Genomic DNA, 11,163 nt, shown 5'->3' with positions numbered 1-11,163 from the left:
GTGTCACTTTAGTACTGAATGTGATGCGCATCAGTAGTGTAGATGTTTATTCAGTAGTGTAGATGATTATTCAGCAGTGTAGATGTTTATTCAGTAGTGTAGATGTTTATTCAGTAGTGTAGATGTTAATTCAGTAGTGTAGATGTTTTATTTAGTAGTGTAGAAGTAAGATCTGTACTGTAGATGTGTTTATTCAGTAGTGTAGATGTTTATTCAGTAGTGTAGAAGTAAGATCTGTACTGTAGATGTGTTTATTCAGTAGTGTAGATGTTTATTCAGTAGTGTAGATGATTATTCAGTAGTGTAGATGTTTGTTCAATAGTGTAGATGTTTATTCAGTAGTGTAGAAGTAAGATCTGTACTGTAGATGTGTTTATTCAGTTGTGTAGATGTTTATTCAGTACTGTAGATGATTATTCAGCAGTGTAGATGTTTTTTCAGTGGTGTAGGTGTTTATAGTAGTACTACAGTACTGTGGATGATCATTCAGTAGTGTATGAGTTAATTCAGTAATTCAGATTTTATTCAGTAGTGTAGATGTTGATTCACTAGTTCAGATGTTTCTTAGTAGTACTACAGTACTGTGTATGATTATTCAGTAGTGTATGAGTTAGTTCAGTATTGTAGGTGTTTATTCAGTAGTGTAGATGTTTATTCAGTACTGTAGATGATTATTCAGCAGTGTAGATGATTATTCAGCAGTGTAGAAGTAAGATCTGTACTGTAGATGTGTTTATTCAGCAGTGTAGATGTTTATTCAGTAGTGTAGATGATTATTTAGCAGTGTAGATGTTTATTCAGTAGTGTAGATGGTTATTCAGTAGTGTAGATGATTATTCAGCAGTGTAGATGTTTATTCAGTAGTGTAGATGGTTATTCAGTAGTGTAGAAGTAAGTTCTGTACTGTAGATGTCAGGTATATGCTTTAGATTTTTCAGTTCAGATTCAGTAATGTTATTTAGTACTTTAGGTCTCAGTTCAGTACTGAGTGTGTTAATTCACACTGTGGGTGCTGTTTCAGTACTGTAGATGACTTTATTCAGTAGTGTAGATGTCTAGTACTGGGTGTACTACATGTATGTACTACTGGATGTCCAGTTTAGTACTGGATGTGTTAATTCAGCACTGACAGTGCGTTGTGTGTCAGTTCAGTGTTGTAGATGTTATTTTAACACTTCAAATGTGAATTTAGTGCTATTCAGTGTTTATTCAGTACTTCAAGATTGTATTCAGTACTGTGAGCATGGATTTAGTACCGTAGGAGTTAGTTCAGCACTTACCTACAGTGCTGTAGGTGTTAATGGTGCTGTGGGTGCTGTAAAGTGCAGTAAAGGAGTAAATTCAGTACTTTAGTCCTTAATTCAGTGCTGTTGATGTCAGTTCAGTACTGTATGTGTAAAGTCAATGCATTAAAGTCAGTACTGTAGTTAATTTATTTATGGTTGATTGCTGGTTTCTCAGATATGGATTAAGTGTTGGAATTGCAGTGCTCCTCCGTTAACCCCTTACATATCCCAGACTTGAACTTATTATTCAGTAAACACATGGGGAAATGTACAGATATAAATCCTAGAGCCAGTGATGAGTTGTGGATATTGTGGAGTAAAATTCTATTGAGTCTAGTTGTAGGCTTAATCTGCCTCTGGGAAGCTAGCCCATTCAGCAGTGTTCCTTTTAATGTGCCTGTAAAAGTATCGATCTTCAGATTCTAATAGTGATCAGAATTGAAATGAACTCATTTTGCATTACAAGAGGGCAGAACTGCAGTCCAGTTGAGCAGAAACAGGCTGGTGATTCCCACTGAAACAAAGCCTTGTTTGGCTGCTCCGCGAGCTGCATCTTAATGCAGCGATTTATCACCGAATCCCTTAAAATATCAATGACGTACGTCATGAGAATGAATAAGAGAATAATTGTCTCTTCATAATTTCTTTGCAATCAAAGCTGTTTTGTTTGTTCTGTCCTTTTGGCGGCTTTTGCAGCGTTGGTGTTGCGATGTGAGCACGTTTAGGAACAACGCTTTATCTTGTGGAGCAAATATTCTGAAAACAGGAGTCAGATGATGGGTGGGATGGATCTGTGGAGGTTATCAGAGTGTCAGAAATGGTGAGATTCCAGTTGCATACAGCTTTGCATCTGCAGGTTGGTGGTATAGTCTTAGTCTAGTACCTGCAGAGAAGTACTGCCTGTAGATTATGCCTCTCTGGAGAAGATAAACCTGAACCTGCTGGTCCCATGCCTCCAATGCCCTGGACTAAAGGGGTATAAAGCCCCCCAGCATTGAGCTACTGTGTTCTCTGGAAAGATGGATGATGCTCCATGCAATACTTTTGGGACATGGAGTTGGGGAGTTGGGGAAGAGGTGGGTTGTGACACTAGTAGAAAGCTTTCTTCTCTGGACGGCAGCGACCGTTACTCCAACAAAAGCAAGATAAGCTCTTTTTAGTACCCTTGATTTTGGAAGAAGGAATGAGCAGGTGTCCCAATACTTTTGTCAATATAGTGTAGATTGTATTTGGTTGTATTTGTTAGCAGCCTGGTGTGTGTGTGCATAGGTTTCTGTATGTGTCAGGAAAAATAAAGGTGCTACAGGTGGTTCTTTGAGCAGACATAGAGGAACCATTTGTGGTTCTATAAAGAACCATTGTCCAACATTTTAAAGGTTTCAAGAAGAATTGTAAAGATTTTTAATGTTCACTCTCAGAAGGAATGGTTTTAATGGAGCCAAAAATGCTACTTCTATGGTACTGCTTACAGAACCCTTTGTAAAACCTTTATTCATCAATGCACATCTTCAGAGGTGAATTCTCCACCATCTACAGTGAAGAATGAACTCGTACAGTGTTCGTTTGTGACCATCTGGAACTGCAGATTTTCATTCAACACAAATAGAGATGCTAAAAATGGAGATGCTACAGAAGAACCAGTTTTCACATCTGCACGGTGTAGTCAGGTCCCCTGAATCAGACTCTGCTTCGCTTTCACCCTTGGAGCGATTCGTTGGGGCAGGTGTGACTACAGTAATCTCACTCAGATGCGGACCACAACAACCGCACAGAGACCCCTAAGAAGAGATGGGCTCACCCAGTCCCGAACAAACTCTTGAGGGCTTTGTTTGTGCTGAGGACGTGATCTGACCTCAGGTGTACTTTTAGCAAGTTTGATCTAAACGGCTCCCGCAGTTGGTAACCTGGTATACTGCCCGGATAATTAGGCTACTACAGCTATGAACACATGCCATCTCTGCTGTTGCTCCATGTTAAACCCATTGTCCAACCTCTCTTTACCCGAGCTATTTGTGTTACTGTACCTTTAAGACTAATATATGTAAATGAGCATGTTTCAGATTGGCTGAAACACCCCGAAAAGCAGTCTGGGCTGCTCCTCGGAATTGGATATACACTATATGGACAAAAGTATTGGGACAGCTGCTCATTTATTGTTTCTTCTGAAATCAAGGGTATATAAAAAAATATATCCTGCTTTTGTTGAAGTATCTGGCTTTTGAAGGAGCATTGCTGTGAGGGTTTGATTGTATTCAATGACAAGAGCGAAGTTAGTGAGGTGTTGGATGATCACTACCACACTTCATCCCCAACTCCCCAGCTCATCCCAAAAGAATGTATGGAGCACCATCATCATCATTCCTGAGAACACAGCTTCACTGCCCCACAGATCAATGCTGGGGGGCTTTATACCCTTTTAGCCCATGCCTGGCATTAGGCGGCATGGTGACAATAGGTTCTTGTTTTTCTGCTCTTCTATCGGCAGTACTTTTTTACAAAGACATCTGTGTCAGCAATGGGTGCAACTTAAAGTAGCTGAATGCATTCATGAGAAGGGGTGTCTACAAACATTTGGACAGTGTATGTAAATGTGTTTAAAGCAGGGCTCACATCCCAAAGTCCAGCCTCTGATTTCTAAGTGCATTTGTGTGCAGCATTGCATCTTGCAGCCCATTTTACTGTTATTGTAGCGTAGAGAAAAAGAAGGTGGGGCTAAAGGTGAAGCTTCGCTGTCCGCGGTCCTGAATTCCACACTCCAGGTTTTAGCGTTCTTCCTCCCGCTGGCAGATTGAGGGCTGTTTTGAATAATTCCGGCAGCGGTGGTGCCAGACTGCTTCCCAGTTCTTCCTCACGAAACTTAAATTGCTTTGCCATGAATGACACGCATGTCAGTTTCACATCAGTGGGTCAGGTCAATAGGTCGAATGGCACGGAGCCTGGCGAGCGAGTAAAAGCCCTGAGAGCATGTTGAGAGGGGGCTATATATTGTTGAATTCTTAACTTCAAATCATGGGGGGCAAAATTGTCACAGCAGTTCTACGTCTTGTTCTGTTTAGATAAGCTCAGGTCACGGTGGTGACTTTAGATTTGTTTGGGATTACGCAAACTGTGCTGTGACGCTGTCTTATGGGTGCTGGGCCGTCACGGAAAGTGACACACTTTGCTGGCTGGAAGCATTTTTAACCCTGAATTGTGTGTGTGTGTGTGTGTGTGCGGACCATTCACAAGTCTCACTGCGTATTAAGCTGCAGTCCAACAACCACGTCTGCTTGTTTATGCATGAAACGCTCCTTGTTTACTTAGAGGATGTGAGAGTTTTGAGTTTTTTGACAATGATTTCTTCTTTTTCCCATTCAACTTAATCCATAAAGCCCCTAATGAGCGGATCTCATCTTCTAAACCCTGCAGGAATCTTCTCCATAAACGAATCCTTTGAAAATGATTGTGTTTCAATCAAAAGAGAGACAAAATCATTTCACACTTTAAACTATGGGCTTAGTATTTAGATTTTCAGCATGTGTCAGGTTTCTATGATCTTGGAAGTTGTAAATAGCTCTAGGAACCATTAAGAGCAAGTCACACTTTTAAGAAAATGCCCCTTCAAAGAGCAATCCATTGAACTATCCATCCAAGAGACAATAAATGAGCAGCTGTCCCAATACTTTTGTCCATGTCTGCTTTGAAATTGAGAAGAAATTTGAGTAAATTCAATTTTCCATGATGAAGGCTGATCAGATCTTGCCGTCTGCTCTTATGCATAGAGAACTGACATCCCGCACTCATGCTTTACCTCCTCGCCCTGTGTATTTACAGAGAGCGGTGTCACCATGACGGATCCCGAGCCCAGCGTGTGTCAGCTCCAGCCCAACATCATCTCCGTGCGCCTCTTCAAGCGCAAGGTGGGCGGCCTGGGCTTCCTGGTAAAGCAGAGGGTGTGCAAACCACCCGTCATCATCTCAGACCTGATCCGGGGCGGGGCAGCCGAGGAGTGCGGCCTGGTGCAGGTGGGTGACATCGTGCTGGCTGTCAACAACAAGCCGCTGGTGGACCTGAGCTACGAACGGGCGCTGGAAACTCTGAAGAACGTCTCACCTGAAAGCCACGCTGTGCTGATCCTGCGTGGGCCTGAGGGCTTCACCACCCACCTGGAGACCACACTGAGCGGAGATGGGCGGCCAAGGACCGTCCGCATCACCAAACCCGTATCCAGACCCTGTGAACGGTGCTCGCCCCTGCAGCCTGGAACACAGGCCAAGGAGCTGAGGGCCATTGAGAACCTGTCTTCAGCTTCTTCCCCCAGAAAAGAGGCCAAGGATGCCAAAAACTCCCTGATCGGGCAGGACGCCTTGCTGAGGGAGGGGGGCGGGGGCCACCCGGGCCTGCTGCTGAACGGAGTGGACGATGGCAATGACCTGCTGAAGGAGATTGAGCCCGTACTGAAGCTGATCAAAAACAACAACAGCAAGAAGGAGGTCAATGGAGACGGACAGAGAGGAGTGGAGAAGAAGGACGTGGAAATACAAGTGGAAAGGTAAGAGGGGGGCTATATTAATTTTGGGATGGTACTTACAAGGGCCCAGATTGTCTAGAATTGTTCTCCAACCCAACGTGCAATAGATCAGGATCAAGTAAACATGTATACCGTCTGAGTGTACAGTCCCCAAGCACCAGTTTGAGAACATTGGTGAGGGGTTCCTTAAAATACCCCAGTGGAAGGTTTCTTTAGAGGGGTGTAAAGCCCCTCAGCATTGAGTTGTGGAGCAGTGGAACTGTGTTCTCTGGAATAATAGTTGGTGCTCCATCCAGTTAGGGAGTTGGGGATGAGGTGGAGTGGTGTTCATATAGCAGTCTGACCTCACTGACCTCACTCTTTTCACTGAATCCAATCAAGACTTCACAGCAGTGCTGCTCCACAATCTAGTAGAAAGTCTTCCATGAACAGTAGAGGCAGTTACTCCAACAGAAGAAGAGCAATACCCTTTTTGGATTTTTGGAAGAAACAATAAATAACAGATGTCCCAATACTTTTGTCCATATGGTGTATCCAGTGTCACTGAGGAGCAAATATGTGAAAAACATGACACAAACACAAGTTAGCAATACACACTATGTAGACCAAAGTATTGGGAGTGTCCACAAACATTTGGACATCAAAACTACCATTCACTTACCAGTAGCAGTTAAGCCCTTATAACCCTGGGCTTATTGTTCTGTCTGCAATCCCCCACATACAGACCTTTATAGTTTGGGGTTTGCTAAACCCATAGACTAGATAAAGCCATAAAGCCATGGAACCATGATTGCTTGCACTGTCCGGGCCTGGTGCACCACAGTTAGTCTAATTAATATTCGGTAATTACTCAGATCTTCAGCAAATACTTAGCCATGAGCTACTTGGAGACCACAAATCCGTTTAGTGGTTCATAGGAAATAGGGCCAGATTGCATTCATTTCCTCTGGATGATCCTATTACCTCATACCTGTTGTGAATTAGACAATTAGCCTAATAGTTGGGGGGGCTGCAGATAGGAATCTGATTTGTTGGGTATTTACCTCAAAAAGTCTGAAGGCATCAATTCCCCCGGGCTCCCTTGTCACCATCCCCAGGGCGTGAGTCACGAGCTTTCCTGGAAACGTCAGGAGGCGAGACTAGTTTAGAGGTAAACAATCTTTCTGATCAGTGTGCAAATAGAGGGCCGTGTGCGCATCCTCCATTTCCAAGGACAAGAATAGAACCGAGGTTTGACAGGCAGAGCAGGTCTCGCTAACCTAATGGAGGTGTTTAGTGAACCACGGTCACGCACTCATTAAAAGGCCTGGTTTGAAAGCCCAGTGGTAGAGCAGTTGAAGAAAGACAACAAGCTAGATAGAAGGAGGCTTAACCCAATCCCCATTCACATGAACTCCCCCTATCACTAGCAGGTGTAAAGACTAGCAGCTGATGCAGCATGGCTAGCTAGCCAGGGCAAACTCAGAGCTTCTCAGCTCTGATACAAAGCCTAGCAGATTACTGAGCTGATCAGCGTCAGACTAGGAGTGATGTTGGGAGGAGGTGCCATCAATGCACCCATGAGAGCACAAGGCCAGTTTTGCCCTCTCTGACTCCGGCTGCTGATGGCAAACATAATGACCCAGGATTTGAACCAGTGATCCTCGGATCTACTGGACCACGCAGAGATCCATTTGAACACTTATAACTGATTAAAAACCCATAAAAAACATTAGCAGATTTCATTTATGTTAATGTTTTGGAAACTTTTTAAAGCACATTTCATTATGATTTATATACTATTTGTATTATATTTTACATATTGTACTTTATTGTATATATTATTTTGATATTTGTTTACATTATTTTTATATTTCTTATTATATTCAATTTGTTATTTATTTTATATATATTGTGCAATATTTTATATATTTTGTTTTTATATATTTTATATATTTTATTTGTAATATATATTTTTATATATTTAATTACATTAATATATTATTTGTATATTTCTCATTATATTTTTTATATATTATTTGTATATTTCTTATTATATTTGAATTATTATTTCTATTTTGTATATATTAAACCATATTTTTATATATTATATATTTTATTATATTTATGATATATTTATATATATATGTTTTTTTACATTTTATTTGCTCATGCGGTCAGTGTACATGGATCAGCCATGACATTAATACCACTGACAGATAGAGTGAATAATTATTTGCAGCTTTTTTAAATACAAGATATGAACTGTATGGACTGGGAGTGAACTTTCACAGGGAGTGAGTGTGTACACACTGCATTTGCCCTTATTTCCAGTAAAGGAGGAGGAACATCCAGATACCCATAATACGAGCCCTTTAACTCAGTCATCCACATGTACGCTGAGCTGTTTTCTGTGCTCGGCAGTTGCCTGGGCTGATGTCTGTATTGCAGCTGTCACACACTCTATTCAGCGAGAGCTGGAACATGTGAGTTCAGTGGTCTTTCATTACGCCACGCCGGAAGATTTCATACTGCAGTTACCGAGCCCACGCCTGAGACTCCGCTCCTGATCCATATGCAGAATAAGCCTTACTGAACTCAGGCAAGGGGGGGGGGGCAGACAGCAGGACAGAGAGCAATAGAGAGAGAGAGAGAGAGAGGGAGAGGGAGAGGGAGAGGGAGAGGGAGAGAGGGAGGGGGGGCAACATACACTTACAACTAGTGTGAATATAACAGAGAGTGTGAACAGAGCGTGCAAGAGAGAGTGGAGGGGAAAGACAGTGAGAGTGAGAGAGAAATAACGAAAGTGCGATAGAGGGTGAGAGAGATTGTGGAGAGGAGAGACGAAGAGTAAGAGAGAGACTGAGAGAGAGCGAGAGAAAGAAAGGGATAGAGAGAGAGAGAGGGGGAAGTGGCAAACAGTGGAGAAAAGGAAATTTAAAAGATGAGACTGAGAAACAAAACAGGGGAGAGGGAGGGAGAGAGAGAGAGAGAGAGAGAGAGAGATAACAAGAAGAGAGTAAGTAAAGATGACAGAGAGACATAGAAACAACATAGGGGAGGGAGAGGGAATCTGGGAGAGAGAGGGGGAGAGAGACAAAGAATGAAAGAGTGCGAAGGAGAGCGAGAGGGAGAGAGATGGAGGAGAGAGGGAGGGAGAGAGATGGAGGAGAGAGGGAGGGAGGAGAGAGGGAGGAGAGAGGGAGGGAGGGAGAGGGAAGTAGATTGAGAGAAATGAGTGAAATAGAGGGAGAGAGAAAGAGGGAGAATGTGGAAGAGAGACAAAGAGAGAAAGTGGGAGAGAGAGACATTGGAAAGGGTGTGTGTGTGTGTGTGTGTGTGTGTGTGTGTATGTGTGTGTGTGTGTGTGTGAGCCAGAGAGAGAGGGAGAAAGAAGAGTGAGAAAGATGACAGAGAGACACAGAAACTAAATAGGGAGAGAGTGATTGAGAGAGAGAGAGAGAGAGGTGTAACAGATGGCAGAGAAACATCGAAACAGAATGGAGAAGAGAGAGAAAGAGATTGGGATGGGTGTGTGTGTGAGCGAGAGAGAGAGAGAGAGAGAGAGAGAGCAAGAGAGAGAGAGAGAGAGCGAGAGAGAGAGGGAGATGAGATGAGTGAGAAAAGATGACAGAGAGACATAGATAAAGAATAGGGGGAGAGAGAGATAGTGTGAATGAAGGGAGGAAGGAAATTGGGAGGGATACAGAGAGAGAGAGAGAGAGAGAGAGAGAGAGAGAGAGGTGAAGAGAAGAAGACTAAAAGTAAAAAAGAGAGAAAGGGATATGAGCGCAAAAGAGTAAGAGAGAGAGAGCGGGAGAGAGTAATAGGAAGGCAAAGAGAGGGAGAAAAGAGATGAAGAGAAAAAGGGGACGAGGGAGAAAGAGGACGGATAGAGGAAGAGTGTGAGGAGAGAGAGAAAGAGAGGGAGGGAGACAATAGGAGACAGTAAAAAAGAGAGAAAGGGACACAGAATGTGAGAGAGGGGAGAGAGAGAGAGAGAGAGTAATAGGAAGACAAAGAGAGGGAGAAAAGAGATAAAGAGGGATGAGGGAGAATGAGGACAGAGAGAGGGAGAGTGTGATGAGGAGAGAGAGAGAGAGAGAGAGAGAGAGGCAGCGTGAGAAAGGCGATGGTAGAGAGAGATAAACAGTGAGTGTGTGGGAGGTGTGAGAGCTGGAGCTGCACTAGTGCTGCTTCTGTTATGTGTTTATTGGAGTTTCACGTGTCGCCCGCGGACTGCTGCACTGCGTGCTGAATACACATCCACAACCACAACAGAACTTTACATGAAGGATGTGTAATCAGCTACGCCCTGCGCTCTCCACACACACACACACACACACACACACCACACACACACTCATTCAGGCTGCCTCACAGTGGGCTGCTGTTGGGATGAGCACGAAATGCCTTCAGTATCCAGCGGTCTAGCCATGATTTTCACAGGCTTCACAGGCTTCTTCTGAATGGAGTGTAGAGTTGAGGTTAACTGGTGTCAATCCTTAGAGGTCTGAAGTCATTACCGTCGTTCCGCTGTACTATAGTATTCAGTGTAATCGTGAAGACACACTTAATTACACAGCTGTTAACGACTGTGATTAATAATTACATTTACGATTCATTTCCAATCTGCATGGATAAGTTTTAATTCTAAAGTTACTTTAGATGTTAAGTTACTTAATGAATTACATTTACATTTATTTTACAATTTGCATTGTTAAGGTTTGAATACAGCTGTAACTGTAAAATATTTCTGTAAAAATATTACTGTTTATTATAGTAAATATAGAGTTATTACTGTATATAATTAATAATATATAATAAAATAAGGGATGTTAAGTTACTTAATACATCCCATTTACATTTGATATATAATCAGTATGGATTCATATTAAATATAGTTATTACTGTAAAAAGCAGTTATGATTGTAGTTATTACTGTAAACATAAAAAGAATGTAAAGGATGTAAAGTTACTTAATGAGTGACATTTACACTTCATTTCCAATTTGTATGGATAGGTTTAAAATACATTCGTTACTGTAAAATAATCGTTGTCACTGTAATTATTACTGTGAAAATGTAAAAGAAATTAAATTAAAGATAAGTTAAGTTATGTATTGAATTGCATTTAAATTAAATCTCTATGAATAGGTTTTGAATACATCTATTGCTGTAAAACATGGTCATTGTGATTATTATTGTATAAAATAGTTATTACTGTAAATGTAAAAAATAAAGGATATAAAGTTACTTAATGAATCACATAATATTTAATCTACAATATGTATGAATATGTTTTAAATAGTTATTTCTGTAAAAATAGTTATTACTGTAGTTACTACTGTAGTTACTACTGTAAGTGTAGAGGGTGTAAGTGTAAAGG

At 41.7% G+C, this 11,163-nt stretch overlaps 1 protein-coding gene across 1 annotated transcript in view; it reads left to right on the top strand.

Moving 5' to 3' along the window:
• The window catches only part of nos1 (nitric oxide synthase 1 (neuronal)), an 88,182-nt gene that overhangs the window by 1,000 nt on the left and 76,019 nt on the right, over positions 1-11,163 (top strand). Inside the window, exon 2 of the mRNA XM_072664598.1 lies at positions 5,100-5,817. Within this exon, the coding sequence (XP_072520699.1) occupies positions 5,114-5,817 (704 nt within the window). The 5' untranslated portion in view covers positions 5,100-5,113. The remainder of the gene's footprint in view (positions 1-5,099; positions 5,818-11,163) is intronic.

Source organism: Salminus brasiliensis, chromosome 20, assembly GCF_030463535.1.
Source record: "Salminus brasiliensis chromosome 20, fSalBra1.hap2, whole genome shotgun sequence".
Classification (NCBI taxonomy): Eukaryota; Metazoa; Chordata; class Actinopteri; order Characiformes; family Bryconidae; genus Salminus; species Salminus brasiliensis.
The sequence above is the reverse complement of the archived record's forward strand: the minus strand, read 5'-3'. Positions and strand labels throughout refer to the sequence as shown.